This window comes from Tiliqua scincoides, chromosome 14, assembly GCF_035046505.1.
Source record: "Tiliqua scincoides isolate rTilSci1 chromosome 14, rTilSci1.hap2, whole genome shotgun sequence".
NCBI lineage: Eukaryota > Metazoa > Chordata > Lepidosauria > Squamata > Scincidae > Tiliqua > Tiliqua scincoides.
The window spans coordinates 7,355,133-7,374,704 of NC_089834.1; the positions used below are offsets into that span (position 1 = coordinate 7,355,133).

Here is a 19,572-nt window from a genome sequence, read left to right on the forward strand (position 1 = left end):
TAATAATACAGGTATTTATATACTGCCTTTCTTGGTCTTTATTCAAGACTTTATTCAAGGCGGTTTACATAGGCAGGCTATTTAAATCCCCGTAGGGATTTTTACAATTGAAAGAAGGCTCTATCTTTCAAGAGCCACGACAATTAAGATGTTTTGTTCTGATCTGGCCTCCATCCTGGCCTCCATCCTCCCACGCTCAGAGCAGATGGAATAGCTCGGCTTCAGCTTGTCAGCTGCTTCAAAGTCGCACGGTGCCGGTGGCCTCGAACCGGCGACCCTGTGGATGTTATCTTCAGGCGAACGGAGGCTCTACCCTCTAGACCAGACCTCCTGCAAACCAGAAGTGCCTTCTAGTTGGATCTGGGAGGTCCTCTGTATTCAAACTTGTGGCTGCCAGGCCTGTCGGTTACAAGGAGGGCCCTCTGTAATGATTAATTTTTCACTGGCCAAAACAAGTTTGCAAGCTCAATAAGGCTCTGCTTTGACATGCATCTATTATTGACTATTGACTCTGATCCATCACCAGATGAAAGTGTAAAGTATGGCTGTATTACCATCCCATTGCTGTTGACATTGCAGCTTTCCTGATGGCTTCTGTCATTCCTTCACAGATGGCTATTCCACCATTGATCACAGGGAGAAAGAGAGAAAATACAAGGCCAATGACAACATGGGGGACGCATCAGAGAAAGAGCCACTCAAAGTAAGTGGTGCCCTTCCTGAGTTCCTTACCTAACATGTGCAGTCTCCATTTGTTGGATGGCCTGACTCAGTGCCATGGGTGAATTGGACAGGTGTATGCTCTAAAGGTTGGATGGTCAGTGCAGGGAGAATGACTTTCTAGGTTGCCTTCGCGGTCCCCACCTGAGAAGAGCAATCATAGAATTGAAAGGTCCCCACAAGGTCATCTAGTCCACCCCCTGCCTGCAGCAGGAAACCCTCCTAGAGCTTCTCCAGCAGGTGCCTGTCGGACCACTGCTTGAAGATCTCCAGTGAGGCAGAGCCCACCACCTCTTGCGGCAATCAGTTCCACTGCCGAACTGCCCTGACCGTCCAGAATTTCTTCCTGAGGTCCAGCCACAATCTCCTCTCTTGCAGTTGGTACCCGTTGGATCTGATTCTGCTCTCACAGGCAGCCGAGAAGAATATTGTTCCATCTTCTATGTGTCGGGCTATCATACTCCCTCTCAGCCTTCTCTTCTCCAGGCTAATGAAAGCAATCCAATTAAATCAATCAGAGCATCTTAACTGAACCATTGAGAACAGTTGAGAACAAATTTGTTCTTGTTCTCTGTGAATCTGAGTCCAATATTTACCCCTCTCATTTTGGGGAACTGAGGAGGCTGTTGTTTTGCCTCGACACCTCAGTGCATCTCTCTTGAGCCACCACAGTGCATCTTGGGAGTGCCTGCGTGGTGTTGACGTCCCTCACGTGTCCCACATGTACGCACGTCCCACGTCTCTCTCTTTCTGTTGTTGTTGTATTGCTTTCAGTTCCCCCTTCTAGAAACAGCCCCCAAGTCTATCCTCCGGGCAAGAGACTTTGTTCTGAGGATAGTCAACCGCTGGGAACTCTGCTCCTTTCGGTTTCCATGGTGGAAAATTGTGTGTGAGTGTTCAGCAGCAACCCGTTCATCTTCTACATGCGCACACTCTCCCTGCCAAGTTAATTCTGGTTAGGGCACAACCAGAGGACAGCTTGTCATAATCTTGGTTGTTCTCTGTAGTGCACAACCAGTCACATAGCTGGGTGATGGAGTCATAGCTCTGTTGATAAAACACATGCTTTGGGTGTAGGCAGGTCCTGCGTTCAAATCCTGGCATCACCTGTCTGAAGACCTTCTGCCATTGCTAGTCTGAATGGGGCCCAGCAATCTGGTGCAACTTCATTCACATAGAAAGAGACATACAGTGCAATCCTACCCGTGCCTACTTAGACGTAAATCCCATTAAATTCAATGGGAATTGCTTCCAGGTAAATGTGTATAGCAGAGGTTCTCAAACTTTCCTGGGTCATGACACCCCACAGCCACTTCTTCCTGATTCAGCTGGGCGCCACTGTCTTGAATCTCATGACATCCAAGATGGTGGCACCCAAATCTAGTGAGTTCCAAGATGGCACCACCCAAATCCCACGAGATTTCATGAGATCCGAGAGGACGGCACTTGGGAAACCAGGTAGGCGGGGCCACTGCACCGCTGTGAGTGCGCTGGGACACCCTAAGGTGTTGCGATGCGCACTTTGGAAACCCCTGGTGTATAGGATTGCAGTCTCAGGGAGTTCCCTGGTCTCAGCGTAAAAGATCAGCTTTATGGCATTTACTTCATATAGTGTCATCCACTGAACCCCATGTATCTGGGATCAGGTTTGTCGAACCCACAAGTGTAGGAAGCTGCTGTTTACTGGGTCAAGTGGTCCACTTAGTCAGTCTTGTCGGATTGGCAGCAGCTCTCCAGATTTTTGTACAAATTGTTTTTCCCAGCCCAACTTGAGATGCCGGCGATCGCACCTCAGATTTCTGCTTGCAAAGTACATTGTCCCTGCGGCCCCCCCCTCCCAATAACCAGCACCCTCAATCCCCCATAACTAGAACCAACTGATCATGCCCTTTGACACATCAATGTTGACCCCTGCTTCCTTGGTGGGCTCCAGCCTGCTTTTAGTCTCAGTGGCCTGTGTGATTCCACGTAGGAGAAACCACACTCTTTTGGTCCTTCTGCCCTCTCCTGAGGGGAACTTTCCATCAGTGGAAAGCTGAGCTGGTTACCATTCCCATACTTTTGCAATTGCCACCCACCGCTTGAAGCACTTTTTCTCTCTCTCTCTCCCCCCCCCTTGTCTTTGACTTGTAGGGATTGTTTAAAGCCTGCCAGAAACGTTTTCACCTGCCTGCTTCATTAACGTAACCCATTGTCTTGTGATCACACCAAGGGGCAAATCCGATAAGCCAGATGCTTTATTTAGTCAGCAGTGCCTGTGAATCTCAGGGCTTTTGACAGCGAGACCCACTGTCCTTTTTTTGCAGATGGCATTCCATGGGCAGTACTGTCCATGGGTGAGAGTTATGGCTGCACGTAGGCAGGTTACCATGGGTGGTAGTTTGGTAGGGAGAAGACTTCCCTGTCCACCCTCTCTCCTCTGCTGTTCCTCTTCCTTTAGCTTTCTGGATTGGAAAAGGGGGAACGGAGGAGGAGAGGAGAGTGTTGGCTCGAGCAGGGCGTGTCAAACTCGTTTCATGCAGAGGGCCGAAGCTAGCATTCAGGATGCCTGCTGAGGGCCGAAAGTGACGTCATTAACCAGAAAGTGACACCATTAAGCAGCTGATGGCCTGAAATCAGCACTATGTTCTCATTAACTGCAAATGACAGAAGAGAAAAATACGCAGATTGGTCTGCGTCTGGTCTGTGGAACTCCTTGCCACAGGATGTGGTGATGGCACCTGGCCTAGATGCCTTTAAAAGGGGATTGGACAAATTTCTGGAGGAAAAACCCATCACGGGTTACAAGCCATGTTGTGTATGTGCAACCTCCTGATTTTAGAAATGGGCTATGTCAGAATACCAGGGGAGGGCACCAGGATGCAGGTCTCTTGTTATCAGGTGTGCTCCCTGGGGCATTTGGTGGGCCACTGTGAGATCCAGGAAGTTGGACTAGATGGGCCTATGGCCTGATCCAGTGGGGCTGTTCTTATGTTCTTAACTACAATTCCCAGAAAGCCTTGCAGGTCTCTTGTTATCTGGTGTGCTCCCTGGGGCATTTGGTGGGCCGCAGTGAGATACAGGAAGCTGGACTAGATGGGCCTATGGCCTGATCCAGTGGGGCTGTTGTTATGTTCCTAAATCTTGATCATATTTCAAGATATGGGAGAGCCCCATTTTCATGCTGTTTCAGCAGTAACATCTCAGCACTGCTCAGCAGCTGAGAGCCTGAAGGCCAGTTAAAAAGCTTTTGGGGCCGCATCCTGCCTCCAGGCCTTTGACACCCCTGGGCTAGAGCATCTACTCCAGCTTCTGCCACTTAGAACTTCCCACTGAGTGTGTATATGCAGTGAAACACTTGTGAATCCCAGACAGACATTTTAAGTTAGATTTGGATGTAAGACACTAGACTACTGTTGAAATGAAATAAATCAGGTCCTAGATTTATTTGTTTGTTTAGTTATTTATTAGATTTGTATTCCGCCTTTCTCCCCAAAGGGCACCCCAAGGCAGCTAACAATCAAAATTAAAATACAAAACAAAGTAAAATACAAATAGGTGTGAGACCACTTGGAATTATACAATTACAGTCGACCCTCCTTATCAGTGTGTTCGGGACCTGCAGATGTGACTCAGCGTGGGTCCAATACACGTCAGGAGGGCCTCGCTGTACCTCCCGGATGCCACCGGAAGAGCCTTCTGGGTTTACATGGTTTCTTGCGGGATGTGACCTGCCCGTCCCCTGTCCTTCTGTATTAGAGGCTCACTTGCTGCACTGCCCTCCTAAGGAATGCGCTTACGCTAGGCTCTGTGCCACGTGTCACGCTTTGGAGCAGGCAGTGAGGGCTGGCGCACGACAGTGAATATCGGTCACTCTGCTTTGAATGAGTCTGCCATCTGAAAAAGCAAAACGTGTGCTGGTTTCTCCTTGTGCAAGTCACAGGCTCTGCTGTTGCACAAGTTGTGAGCTCCAATGGCCTTGATGCGCCCAGGCACATGTAGTCTGCTCTGCGCTTGTGGGACATCGTTTGGGGGAGTTTATAAAGGAGCACGCCTTTGCCAATGTCTTCTCTCTCTCTCTCTCTCTCTCTCGCACTAATGCTTCCCTGCAATCTTTTGAAACTGTTGGTTTGTCTGTCTGTCTGTTTGATTAATCAGCTCTGTTTTCCTTTTAACGCCCTCGCTGCAGAATGACACAAATAGGAAAACCATTAACAGGAGTAACAGGGCTTCCGTGACGTTGGTGGATGCCCGTGATCCTAAACCCCAGCCTGTTGACTCCTGGGTCTAATTTGCATGCATGGTAGGTCCTTTTCACGGTACTCGGGGGCTTGCGATTAACTTGGTGTCGTTTTGCGCATGATCTGCCTTGCTGTGCATCCTCTCTGGCTACCTGGTTCCTTCGCAGGCAGACGCATTAAGGAGATGCTTGTGTGCTTTCTGTGTGATGTGCATTTCATGCAGCACCTTTGGACTCCAGGCCAAGCGCCTCTGGGTGGTGGGGAGGTGCAGAAACTAAGCCCCCCCCTGAGTTGCAGCCACCGCCAAGCAGTCCTCTGTATTAATCACATATGACTTGTTTTTTCCCTTTCTTTTTCAGGGCTAAAGTCCCCCTGCTTCTTTTTGGTTTTGTTTTTCTTCCCCTCCACTTAAAAGAAGACTCGACACACAGGATCTCATTCACCATCACTGCCATTCCAATTTGGAGAGCCTTGCCTTTTGAAACATGGAACCAAAACCAGGCGGCAAATTCAGGGTGGGTGGGTGGGGTGGGGGGATAGCGGGGTGACAACCATCAGGCAGTCCCAAAGCTGCATGCCTTACAGCCGGACCTTTTGTGCATTTTGAGAACCAGCTACGTTCCCCACTCCTCGTCATCGTCCCGTCCCCCCCCGGCCCTCCTGCAGGTGAAGACGGAACAGCAATCCAAGCATAGGTTGGGCAGAACAAGCCCTTTGCCAAGTCTTCTGTGTAGATGGTGCAAAGTAAGAGATGAAGGTCATGAGGTGGGAAAAGGAGAAGGAACAAAAATGTCATACGTGGAAGAGAAACTGCAGGATGTTCACAGTATAGATATAATCATGGAAAATAGCACTTTTTCATCCTCTTCATTTTTTTTTAAATTTTGAACTGTGAATTTTTGAGAAAAAAATAGTGTTGTTTTTATTTTATTTTATTTTTTGGGGGTGGCCTGATGTTGAGGTTTTATTCTGTGGTCCGCAGCAAGTTGCAGAATTGTTTTTGAGTGGAGTTTTGACGGCTTTTAACGACAGGAGAAAGAACCGCAAATGATGCGAAGCCTGACACCGGGTCTTGGTTCTGGAACTGCTTGGGGGACGTTGGCGTCGCAGTGTCGACGGGGGCTGTACAATCTGCTTGTGAAGGCGTTCTGTGTGTCACCCTGTGCTTGTGATATTATCACACGACATCCATTCTTTGGCCTTTTATTTTTTTAACTTCGGTAACAGTTCTGTTTCTACTTACAAGCGTACAAATGGTCAATCCAACTTTTTGCTTTCCCAAAAGAAATCCTTTGCTTGGATTGAGCAGGTGGACTTTTTGTTGAGGGTTGAAAACTGAGAGGATGTCCTCCTAAATTTTCAACGTGTTGATGCCCAGGTCGAAGGCATTTTGACTCTTCAGCACCGTAGGGGCCTCCCCTCCCGGAAGACGGAAAGGTCCCTTGCTAGGAGAATGTGATTAGAACACATCGCAAGGTGTCATCCCGAGTCTGTTGCTTTGGACAGTGACAAAGTGGACCCCAACCTCTTATTTTGGCTCCGATATTAACAGAGTGCTTCAAAAGATACTGTTTTTAAAAGCCACTCGGCATGGATATTTTTTGTCTGCAATTAGGATTGCACACTGTAGGAATGAAGGCATCCTACTTCTTTTGAAGTCTTCTCGAAGGTTGCTTTGGTTGCAGTGATCTTGAGCAAGACTTACAATGTTGGTGGATATATAATCATATCCCTTCTCCCCTATACTGTATACAGTGATTCTTTGTGCTTTAACCACATTAATTTCTTTGGGGTTTGGTCCAGTATAGACAGAAAATGAAAGCAGGATTCTAAATTTTTAATCTTACTTACACCTGATCTTTCTCTCTCTCTCTCTCTCTCTCTCTCTCCCTCTCCATACCCCCCACTTTTTCTTTTTTGTGAAAATTAGTTGGTTGCCATATTCACTTAAACGGTGTGACTGGAAAGCACATTTTTTTTTTTTTCCAATCCAGCAATTTCAATTTTTTGGGGTTTTCAGTGCCTGCTGTTTTCTTTGTAATTTAAAATGAAGGAGGGAGGGTGGGGGGAGGCGAGATACACATGGGGGAGGGGTTAAAATGAGAAAACGAAAAAAATTACTGTATTAGTTAAACATCTAACTTTTTGTAAAAAAAAAAATTTAAAAACCCTTTAAAAAAAAAGAAAAAAGGTAAAGAAGCAAGCATCGAGAGCTTTGTATCTTCTGGAGTAGAAAGAAAATAAAATTTGACATGAATTACATATATAAATATATATATCTATATCTATATATTGTTGTTGCAGAAAACAGGTTTGCCAAAACCGCGTAATGTTTGATTCAGGGAAAGACGGGTTTGGCACCCGGAACGGTTCGGACACAAGCATATACAACCCCTTTTCCCCTAACCCGTCTCACCCATTCTACAGTTGTAACCTCTGGGTCTTTCAGACAGCGGAGCAAAATCAAGTAGCGGTGATCTGTAGAAGGTAGGCCAGGCTGTCCCAAAGATCAAGGCAGATGGCGCTATCTAGATTCTAACCCGAGACCTCTTTGCGTCGGTGGTCTAAATGGCAAAGAGCTGGAACCAGATTTTACGCTAAAACAAAACCGTCTCGCTTCTAACAAATGGTGCTGTTTTCATACTACTACTCTTGATAAGCGACCACCCTTTTAACTGGGCTGTTAATGCTGAACACTTTTATATATATCATCTTTCAGGATCTTGTGTAATTCTTTTTGTATACAAAGGGAAGTGGTTGTTTTTTGTTTTCTTTTTTTTAATGCTTGTCCACAAGTAGCTGATAACAGAGTCTGTTTTGTTGCTTGTTTGACCCCTGCAAGAGAATGGTGATCATCTCTTTGTGTCCGTCTGTCCCTGGCTCCATTGCTATTTACAAAGGACTGGGTGCAAAAAATGCCCATGGAGGTTCTATTTGATGGCATTTCTTATCTCATAGCTGCCCTTTTCCTGACTACCCCAAGGCTCTTGTGCTTCAGACCAAGGAGAAAATCTTTACATCTTGAACAATAACCATTTGGGGCAAAGAGGGAGGAGGAAATGTTGATGGGGAGAAAGGGAAGACGACCAGCAATAGACAGGCATGACTTCTGGGGCACATATGCTATCAGTGGGTGCTTCTATAGGGCAAGCAGACCCCAGGTTGTGGGCCCAGTGGGCAGAGAGGACCTAGTAAAACTTCTGGTACAATTTGATTTTGATTGGTCAGGCCAGGGGAGAGGGGTAGGACTTCATGACTCTATTCAGTCCTGAAAGGCCATAGCTTTGCCAGGGTAAATCATATCACAAGTAGTAGTGTAGCAAGTGGGGGATGGGGGCGGTCCACCCTGGGTGACATGCCTTGGGGGTTGATAGGCGTGCCACCCAAGCACCTACCAAATGGTAGCCCGTGCCACATATGGCAGCAGTTGGACCCGCCCACCCAAGGCTGTTAATCCCCCCCCCCAAATGGCTGCCCCTGAAGCAATTTGGCAGTGAACACAATGACATCATCGTGCCACCACCGAGCCATTTCCGGGTGCCGCAAGTCACTTCTGGTGAGTAAGGGGGGTTGTCACAAAGCGTAGAGGGGTGACACTTGCCCCAGGCAGCACCCACATTGAAGACAAGAGGAAATACCAGGACTCTTGTTGGCCTAATTGATTTAAGGTGCCATATGTGGTGTTTCTGTTCGTGAAGGAGGCGGATATCTCACACCCCAAAGACCAACAAGCTTGACTTGTGTCATGCTTCCTTCCAGTAAAGTCAGGCCCATCAAACTGGTCTTAAACCTGTCTTAGTGCATGCTGTAGCCATGCTCTGAAGTGTCCTCGCTCGGAGAGATTGGGTCCAAAATACCATCGGCAAGCACATCCCCAGTTCTCTTGTCCGGATTAAAAACCACCCTGTCCAGAGTGGCAGCTGTAACAAACCAAAGCAGAGGCATTAGAGGAACTGAGTGAAGTTTCAAATGGTCCTTTCACTTGGTGCCGAGTTGGCTTTTACCAGTGCTTGTACCTTGTGACTTGCCGTCCCCCACTAGTTCTTTGTGTGGCTGCTAGTCCTTTGTGTCACTTTGGTGTGTCAGAGTTTCTTGTTGCTGTATCCCCCACCATAGGAGTAGTAGCTGAGTCAAGTGCTGGAGAAGCAGAACCTTAGCGACATGTGCCAGGGCTGCTATACTATTGGGAGCCCCTCCATTCTTGCTCTGTCCGGCGATGATCTTACTCTGCTTTTGTGTAGCAATAAGTAGGCATAAGTTGTACGCATCTTAGCAGACTCTTGCCAGGGTGTCCTTCCTGCATCCTTTCCCATGGGCAATGATGAAAAGAACACCCCTTTGAGAAGCCTTCTTATTGTGCATGTCATCTGTTTTTCTACAGACACCTGCTGGACCAGATAGCTAAAAATATTTCAAGGCATGGCATATTTCCAGATGTTTGGGGCTGACAGGAGAGCTGTGTCCATCACTGCCTGTTTGTCAGCCTCCAAGGGGTAGCTAGTGGCCACCAATGGCTAGTTAGGTGGACAAAGGATTGGAGTCATGTTGGTCAGCGGGAACCATCTTGTGCCTTTGGGACAAGACAGTAGGGTCTTTCCAAGTGTCTCTAGCTCAAACTGTGGCCTCCCCTGTCTTGGCGCTTTGGATCTTCTTAGCTTGGACCAGTGGTTCTCACACTTACCAGGGATCACAGTACCCCTGCAGCCACTTCTTCCTGGCTCAGTCAGGAAGAGCTCAGATCGTGCGAGATTTGGGCATTGCCATCTTCGATCTCGTGGGATTTTGCAAGATGGTGGCACCTGGGAATGCTGGTAGGATGGTTGTACAGGGACATTCTGCGGCACCCCTGTGTGTGCACTGGGGTGCCCCTAAGCGCACAGTTTGGGAACCACTGACCCGGGTGATCATTCAATCCCTGGTGATTCTTATTAGGCCATGTTGCTAACATGGATCAGGGCAGTGGTAAAATCAAATCACCAGTCCACATGAGTGACTATTTCCAGAGCTGGAGGATAGGTAGTTACACCAAAGAAAGTGGTCCTTTTGGTTGCAGTCACTTGTTGAGGTCAACACTGTCTCTTATATAAGAGACAAGATGAGAAGGGGGAGTTGCTGTGTTTCTCCTGAGAGAGTCGGAGCCCAGGTGAGAGTCAGCAAGTCTGGATATAAAAAGATCCCAGCTCTGTTTTTTCTTTTGTCTTGCAGAATCCACTCAAAATGGGACTTGTGCACTTAGCCTGTTGTGCCCCCAGGTGTGATGAATGGAACAGTTTGTGTTCAACACAATCTGAGTTTATTGTTTTTGTGTCTCTTGTGCTGTTGGTAAGCACCTTGGATGCTTTCTCAAGTGGACAGGCTGGGCAAAGACCCACAAACAATTTAAGTGTGAATAGTTGACTTCCCATAGTCAGTGTAAGAGAAAGATGCCAAGGGCCGTATGGGTTCCTTGATTTTGCAAGGTGCAGAATTTTGTACTTGGTACAGATTTCATCCTCATGTGAATTTGACTCACAGCAGGTGCCAAGCCATGGCTGGAGGGCCTCAGAGACCTTCTGGTCATGTCCAGGAGGTGTTCTGAGGTGCAAGGAGGTTGTGTGCAACCTCCCGGTTGCTTCTGAGAGGCACCTCCAGTTTTTCAGCCCCCTGCAGATTTGAATATCTGTGGATTATGGTCTCCATGGCGGGTCCTAGAATGGATGCCCCATAGATACTGAGTTTCCACTGTATAGTAGTATTTCCTCTTGGCAATCCAGAGTTTTGGAAGTCGCCGCCCTAATTTCAGCAGCGTAGATCCATCTTTCTGTCTGACAGTCTCATGGTTGTGATTAGATATGTCTGTGTGAGAGGGTGAGATCCATGTTCATGACTGAGTGGGGCAGTAAGTGACTTGTTCATTCAACTGGTTGAGGAGTTAGGTTCCACTGGGAGCTGCTTTCTTCTCAACCATATCTCAAGCGCGCAGGGCATGGAGTGGTCTGTGGTTGATGACTGTCAAGGAAGGCTTAAGTTGCAGGGAGAGTTGAAGTGAGAGAGTGTATTGGGTAAGGCAAGATCTAGTGCGGGGGTGTCAAACTAGTTTCATACAATGACTAGAATAGCACTCATAGCACCCTTTCCCCATCGTGTTCCGTGCTTTCTGAGGTTTCCTTCCATCTCTCCCTCCCAGAGCCTTAGCAGAAGGGGCAGTGCTGGGAGAGCCCAACTATCAAGGGGGGTGGATAAATAGCTTCCCGGACCGTCATCTGGCCTGCAGACCATATGTTTGACACCCCAATCTACAGCCTCTTGAGTAAGGTGGAATTCCCTAAAGGCCCCAATGACCAAGACTAGGAAAAGAATTGTGAACAGAGCAGGAAGGGGGAAAAAAAAAACCCTATTAATGGAGGCGTTCCAGAAAATAAATTAAGCATTTCAGATGTCCTCAGAAGCTGTGGTTGCCTCATGTATTGGGAAGGCCGGTTCTGGAGAGAGTGCAACAGAAGACACAAACTACCCCATTGCCTTGGATGGAGGGCAAGTGACATTATGCTCAAAAAGGGTCAGGTGTGGCAAACTTTCTGAACTGCTTCTATGAATAGAGATTTTGAAGCTGAAAAAGGTTCCAGGAGATCCAGACCTTTCTGGAAGCTTCTCTGCCCTGGGTAGGCACTCACTAAAGTCACTGTGCTAGAATCTTCTAGCCCTCTGTGCCTCCATGGGATTGGTGACAGGGATCCAATCCACATTAGGAAAAATGGCAGCAGATAGCAAAAGACTATCTCCAAGGGCATGCCAACGTCCTACATGCTGAGGTTGCTGTTCCCCATTCTAGCACAGCTGGGTGGCCTTATGCGCACAGGGTGAAGTGCATGGTGTTGTAGGAGGAGTTGAGAGGATTGAATCTGAATCAGGCAAATGGCAGCAGCTGGATGATGTCCCTTGAGCCTGGCCTATCCCTCCATTTTGTCAAGGCAGTTTTTGGACAATTGACAAGGCACATCGCACTGCCAGTGGGTGGCTCACATCCCTAACGTGCCCTACTAATATATGATCCTCTGCCAAACCCCTGTGGCACGCCTGCAAACCATTCTCAGTCCTATGGCACACGGGTTGAAAACCGCTGCTTTAGAACACACGGCGACCAAAACTCTCCATTGTGACAGCCATCCTGACTTCAACTGGATCCTCTACAATCCCCCATTGGTTTTTGTTTGTATGAATGCATCTTTTAGGTCAGCCAGGCAAGGCTGGCCAAGGGGCTTGATCGCACCTGGAAAAAGCAGAGGGTGGCCAGGAAAAAGAAGTGGGTCAAGAAATTCAGGGGAGAAGAATGTCTTGTTGAGAGAGGAGAAAGAAAGGCAGTTGTATAGCACTCATGGGATGCTTCTGCAGTCCTCCACCAGGTTAGCCGTGTCTGATGGGACGAACAACACAGAAGAAGAGCAGCATGTTGCACTGAATTACAGAATTCAGCTTCCTGGGAATCTCAGCTGAATTAAAAACCAAAAGCAGGCTTGATACCTGCATGATTGAGCCCAGAAGCTTGGCAGTTCTGATTTGAGACACTGCCATGGGCTCTAGTAGAGTTTTGGATGGTCTTTGGGCAGGAGTACATTGGCCTTCCTAGCAATGTGTTTGCCCCCCCCCATTGAATAGCTAAGAAAGAATACATGCTGCCAAATATGTAAATATATGCAAATGTGCTTAATTTACACAAACTACATCATTCACTTTCCCCGTTTGGCTACTGAGTTAATTCCCTATTTCTCATCAATACCAGAATTACCAGTGTGGTGTAAGACAGGTGTTGGGAGGGCTGTTATTCCCTAAGTTGAGGCATCTATTTGGCCTTTGGAGGAAGCTGGATGTGAGGTGAATGTGAGTCTTTGGCCCAGCAGGGCTTCTTTCAGGTTCTTCAGAATCATGGCTCAGGTTTAGTTCCATGGGAGTCTAGTTTTCTTGCCCTTCCATCTTACAACAGGCCGGATCTATAGTTATCATGCCAAATCTCCCGGCTTAGCCAACCAGCTCGACAAATCCGAGCTGTCTTCCCGGCTGTTAGTGATGGATGCTGTTGGTCAAACACTGCCTTGCCCTCCTTCCAAAACACTCACTATCAGCGTAGAAGATTCTCCGCATTGTCGTAAGGAGGGTGAGTACATCTTCTCCCACAATGCTCAGGGGTTCTCCAAGATGGAAAATACACCATAAGGAACAGTTTTATTGACAGAGGGGCCCACCGCTGCCACCGAAGCCCTGAATCTCGAGTCGGTTTAGAGCTCCAGGGAGGTTCCTGGAAAAAGAGGTGCCGACCTCAGAAGTCGAACTAAGAAAATAAACAAGTGGGTTACGCCAAGTCAGACCCTTGCTCGGTATTGGCTATGCTGACTTGCAGTACTTCACCATAGTGAAGCATTGGGAGGGCTCAGAGGCTTCTTCTGGGTCAACTCCTAGCCGGTGACCCACTGTCCTGGCCTCTGTGGGCCTCAGAATAGTCCACAGAAGCCACTTCCATTTTTCAGAGGCAGCTTCCAAAAACAGGAATTGGATTTCGGAGGCTTCTACAGGCCACAGATGCCAGGAGAGTGGGTTACCAGCCTGGTGCAACCTGGAAGAGACCTCCCTGGCACCACCAGGAATGTTGCGGAGGTTGAAGTGGGTTGTGGCGCTGTTACAATTGTGAACCACTTGGCTAGATCATCAGCAAGATACTCTAGGCCAGCAGGCTCCTCTATTCTACACTTCTCTTCTGTACCCCCCTTTTTTCAATTCCAGTAAGGTAGGGGCCAAGAAATGGTGGAGGTGGTGCTTGAGTAAGGGAAGACAGCACTTTTTAGTGCAACACCTCCAGTCCTGGGAGGTCTTCAGCTGGCCCTGCAAACACCCTCAACTTCAAGCAGCTCCCTGGTGAATCAGTAGCTAACGTGTGTTTGTAAAACTCCTGTGCCTTAAAATTTTCTTGGTAGGGGGACATTGGGGGTGGGGGGACAAACCCTAAATTTAAAGGAAAATCAACAGTGTGTGCTTCTGTAATCTTCCTCAACGTAACTGCTGTAATTTTAGACTGCACCGGTGGGGTGGAGGGGGCGTGGCGGCGCCCATGGTGGGATTCTTTTTGCATTGTGTTTACAACATTCTATAAAAATACAGACGGGTTTGGTTTGAAGACCAGGGGGCGGGAGGGGGGGGGGACAGATTATGCTTTCACAGAACCAATGTTTAACATAACCCGAATGTATTAATATTATTCTAGGAACGTTCCGTAACACAGACAAGTAGACTGCTTGTTGAAACCAGGTGTGTAGGTTTAACCATTTGGTGTGTTTTCAATAAACGATGCCTGGAATGAAGCTGTGTGGCCCTTGTTATTTTGGCCTGGGGCTAGGAATGTTTGAAGCCTTGAACGTTTGCTCCAGACGGTGGAGGATTCCTTCTGCGGTTGAGGGTTCACTGTAGGGTTGCCTGTTAGCCCCAAATCATACAGTGGGAAGGGGCCTAATAGATCATCTAGTCCAACCCCCTGCCTTAGGCAGGAAGTCCTCTTAGGAAATCACTCCGTGTCTTTAACTCTGTGGTTCCCAACCTTTATTCAAAGGTAAGGGAACTCATAATTCTTTGCGGTGCCTATAAATGGGGATGGTGACATGGTGGTGATGTCTCTCCCAGGTTCATGCCACCACCGACTGAGTAAAAAGGGGGGGGTTGTATTTAACTATATTTGGTGGCAGCGAGTACCCAGGTTTTGCAGCTGTTAGGTAAGTCCAAAACCCCTTTTTTTATTTAGACAGCATTGGCAGCACAAACTTGGGAGTGAAATAATCACTGTCCTGATGTCACTGCTGGGTTGTCGCACCCCTTATGCGGGAATATGCTGTTTCCTGCTGTCCCGGGGGAGTCATGACCCCCAGGTTGGGAAACACTGCTTCAGCTCTTTGCTTTTTTCTCAGGCATGTGGGCAGAAAAGGCTCATGTCTTTTGGGGCTCTGTTCCTGTGTTGGGAGACCCCCTCCCCAGTTCCAGACTTTTTTCCTCCCCAGTTTTTCAAGGGTTGGCATCACCAATCCCCACCTTAGAAATCTCATGTTTTGGACACAGGCAACCTGGCAGTCCAAATTCATGGTGGTTTCTGTCTCATCTAAAGTTCAGTCTTTTCTTGGACGTAAAGTGATCAGAGGAACATTTTTATTTCAGAAGAAGCTGTGACCTTGCCCAGCGTAGGGAAATCCTTGAAGTTCTGTCTCTTTCCCCATCCTGTGGGCACTTTGGAAATTCAGTAACAATAGATTTAAATCATGCTTAGATGAGCCTGCCACAGATCTATGAGCCGACATGGTCATTGAGGTAGATAGCTGCTGCCTGCGTTCCTCATTCTTGAACATACACAGCTGTCCCCGGGGCGCTCGAGGCAAGCGTTCTTCCCAGCTCTACCTGAAGATAGCAAGGATTAGATCTGGGATCTTCTGTAGTGCAACATGCATGCTCAATCCTTAAGCCAGTGTTTCCCAAACCTTTTCGACTAGCAGCTCCCTGGACTTTCTGGGTCATTGGCCACGGCTACCCATTAGTGCTACAATCCTATACATTGTATAAGGTGGCTGGTTTTCCATGAGGATTCTGCGGCTCCCCTGGCTTGTTTCTGCAGCTCCCCAGGGAGCCGCGGCTCACAGTTTGGGAACCACTGCTTTAAGCTGTTGTCATTAGGAAGGACTTCTACACATTTTATTTTGCCCTCTTCCTATTTAAGGCATCCTAAGATGCAGAGTTTCATTCCCTAGGGAGAAGTTATCTAGGCTCTTCCTGCATTGCCGTCTTTTTCCCAAAGTGGCCTTGTTGCTCAAATGACACAGGCAGTTGGAAGATGCATGTACTTTTGGGCGACCATAGAGAACTGGAAGATTAACCACACCGGCAGCTCAGCAGAGTGCCGACCCACAGTGATTGTCCTGCCACCGATCGCCCTGCGTGCTTCAGATCACCATGGGATTCGTGACATGGATTCCCAAGGTGGAAACCTGGCAAATCAGTGTGACGGAACACAAACATAAGAGGAAAAACCAAGAGGTGAGTGTGATCTAAAAGTCATTAGCTCTTCGTGCCCTATTTTCCACTGTTGCTCAGGGTGAATCTGAGCCACTTATTCCCACACCATTTTGATTTGATGTGTGTCTTTCCCAAGAGCTCAAGATTGTGTATCTGATCCCTTTATTGTCTGTTCAGCTTTGTAAGAGAGGTTATGCTCAGCCAAACGTAACCAGCCAAAGATCAGCCAGTGAACTTTGTGGCTAAACAGAAGGTTGAACTTGGATCCAGAATCTATACCAGCGCTTTTCAGCCAGTGGGGCTTGTACGAGTGGGTTTTCACAGTGTCGTAGGTAGGGCTTGGCCCCACTGCCGCATCTGCCTCAATCCCTCTGGAAGTGGTGATGCTCATCGAATGGGCACCCTCAAGGTCATCTAGTCCAACCCCCTACCTGTAGCAGGAATTCCTTCCAGAGCATCTCCAGCTGGTTCCTTTTGAGCCCCTGCTTGAAGATCTCCAGTGAGGGAGACTCCACCCCCTCCCTTAGCAATCTGTTCCCCTGCCAAACTGCCCTATCAAGAACTTTTTTACTGGTGTCCAGCCAGCATCTCATCTCATTATGTCATCAACTGCCCCTTAGTGTACATCTCTGCAGAGATAAAGCATCACGTCTTTTACTGTGCCTAGCGTTTTGGTACCTCCTTCCTATGAAAGTGGTATACAGTGTAAAATACAAGCTTCCCCCGTATCTGCGAAGATTCCATTCCAGGGGCCCCGTGGAGAAAGAAACCGTGGGTATGGGGGAACCCTATATAATAGCAGCCCCCCACAGCCATTAAGTTTGCTTTTCTGTAGTAGTGATTGCAGCATAGGTGTTTCTTGATTAAAAGGGGGACATACGTGGTTAACTGAAGAACATGATGTGTAGACAAGCAGCCTGGACACTATTGGGAGGACTAACTGAACATTAACAGGAAGCAGGACAGAATGTTTCTCTGTTACAGGTACGGGCTTGCCCCCGTATCTGTGGGAGTTCCGTTCTGGAACACCCTGTGGTTAAGTGGAACCGCAGACGTGGACGAGTGCCTTCCCCTTTGCCCTCGGAGGGTCCTCTGAGCCCAGGAGAGGTCTGCGAACTAGACTGAGCCCTAGAGTTAAAAAATGTCACTTCTGATTTCTCTGACATTTTTCATGCCTTATAAGGCATTGGGAGGCCCAGGAGAAATGACTTTTTTTTAAGCTTTAGAGCTCAGTCTGAATCCAGCAGAGGCCACAGACAGATGTCTGGGGTTCAGAAGACCCTCCGGAGGGGGCGAACGCAGGGGGATGATGGAATCCACGGATATGGCGGCCCTCCTGTAGTGTAATGGATGGGGGAGGAACCACGGATAACTGAAACAGCTGATACAGATACGGGGGACCCACCTGTACTAAAGCAAAAAAAACTTTTTTTAAGTGATGACGAATTGTAAGGGCAGAGTCATCTTAGGCCACTGGCTGACGAGTCTCAGGCATGAGATTTCGGTTTGATAAACTTCCCCAGCGTTCTGGTGCGCAAGAATGCTCCCACCTTGTTTTTCTTCCTAGATGCACTCACATAGCCATGAGCCACAGAGGCTGCCTCTAGGACACTGAGTGAGCACAGACACGTCCCTTTCGACACATTTGACCTTTCGCAGCTGTCAGAGCAGGTTCGTTTTTGAGCTCATCACAGGCTGGTTGCGTTGGAGAGCAGAGGCCCAGAGGTCAGCGGTTAACCCGGGAGCCACAGGCATGAAATAACAGTGCCCTGGTTGGTTGCAGGGTCCACCAATCTCTGGTCTTCTGCTGCGTTCACTCCAACAATATTCACAGGGGTTGTTTTGGCATAGGAGTTAGAGGGAAAGTTTTTCCAGGCAGGACAGAGCCCCGGTTTCTTGCTTGCATTTCATTTTGTTTCTTTCTAGCACTTTGCAAATCTACAGTTCACATGCACCCAAAGATCAGCCCAAGAATAATGGCGGGATGAGGCGACACCACAAGGGCCAACACATCACCAGAAGTGGCAGGTCAAGGGAGACATCTCGCAAATGGAAGCGGGTCAGTGGTTGTGGCTGCCTCTTTCTTCAGCTATCTTTCCAACCCAACAGGCAGACAACATGATGTTCAGTGGCTTGGCATCTGCAGATTTCATTATCCATGGAGGCCAAGCCCACAGCTGGAGGGCCTCAGAGGACCTCCTGGCTCACGGTGGAGACTTCAGTTGCATCTGGAGGTGATCTGAGGCACAGGGGTTGTTTTGGCATAGGAGTTAGAGGGAAAGGCTGCAATCCAAACCACACTTTCCTGAGAGTAAGCCCCATTGAACAAAATAGGACTTACTTCTGAGTAGACCTGGTTAGGAGTGTGCCCAAAGTTTCTCTGTGCAGGACTGTGTCTGAGGTCCAGTTTCTCAGAAAACCTCCTAGATGCGACCAGAGGTCCCCTGGAGATAGAAGGATTGATGGTCAGCCAGCTGCCCTCTCTCTCTCTCTCTCATTAAGGAGGTTATTGTTAAAGGACTGTTTTAAACTGATTTTAAAGGGATGCATTTTTCCCTTTCTCCAGGGATCAGCACGTTCCTTCTCATTTGCAGCGGCCGTTCGTGTTGAGTCAAATCCGTGTATAAATAGGCTGGACCTGTATAGACAGAAGTTATACTGTAGTTCAGGGAGGTTTTTCATGACCTGTTGATATTCTGACTGATTTGTTTTTTCTTGAACTGACCTTGAAAATCTGTTCTGTGTTGGAGGAACAGAAGAACTGTGACCTCGTGTTATCTTTCATTTCCCCAGATTAAAGTTAGGACAGCCACATGAGCCAAACACTGTGATGTCCTCTCTTGAACTCTTTCGATGAGGAGTAGTCTGGATTGCTCAGCATTACAAACATCAGTGCATAGCCCTTGAAAGTCTAATCAATGTGTGGTCAGCTGGAAGTCTCTGCAAAGCCCACAAATGGAGCATAGCACGTGGATCAAAGGTTGCAAGAAGCATATTTTTAGGTAAGCAATGACTACAGCGGGCCTTCCTCATCCATGGGTTCAGCGCCCATGGATTTGACACAGCACAAGTGCTGACCCATGTTGGAGGGCCTCACTTGTCCTGGATGCAGCCAGAAGGGTCTTCCAATGTCCCGGTGTTCTGAGGCATGGAGAGGTCACAAGCAGCCTCCTCGGACCTCAGGAGGCTTCCTGGAGGCTGGAAGTGCCTTTCAGAGGCCTTCTAAGGTCTGTGGAGGCAGCACATGACCTCCCCAGGCCTCAGAACACCTCCTGGACATGACAGGGAGACAGTCCTGGTTGCATCCGGGAGATCCTCAAAGCCCTCCTCGTGCATTCCATTATCCATGGGTATCAGTATCCGCAGAGAGTCCGGCGACAGATCCCCACAGATACCAGGGGCCAACTGTACTTGTCATATTATACTATTAGTTTAAGTTTATAGAGGTGGAAAGGAAACAAGACAGTTTTATTTCACATCTCTTTGTTTTGGAGGGATAACCTGTTTTCTTAGCCGACCTCCGTATGTCCTTAGCATGTAAATTTCTGGTGTATTTTATTCACAACTGCTTTATTTATTGAGCTTAGCAAGGTGGTTGTATCACATACCCTCA

At 48.0% G+C, this 19,572-nt stretch overlaps 1 protein-coding gene across 6 annotated transcripts in view; it reads left to right on the forward strand.

Moving 5' to 3' along the window:
- The window catches only part of ARVCF (ARVCF delta catenin family member), a 752,684-nt gene extending 738,415 nt beyond the window's left edge, over positions 1-14,269 (forward strand). For all 6 annotated transcript variants that reach the window (XM_066609736.1, XM_066609733.1, XM_066609734.1 and 3 more), the window contains 2 exons: positions 612-703; positions 5,300-14,269. In XM_066609736.1, the coding sequence (XP_066465833.1) occupies positions 612-703; positions 5,300-5,305 (98 nt within the window). In that variant the 3' untranslated portion in view covers positions 5,306-14,269. The remainder of the gene's footprint in view (positions 1-611; positions 704-5,299) is intronic.
- The last annotated feature ends 5,303 nt before the right edge of the window (positions 14,270-19,572 follow it).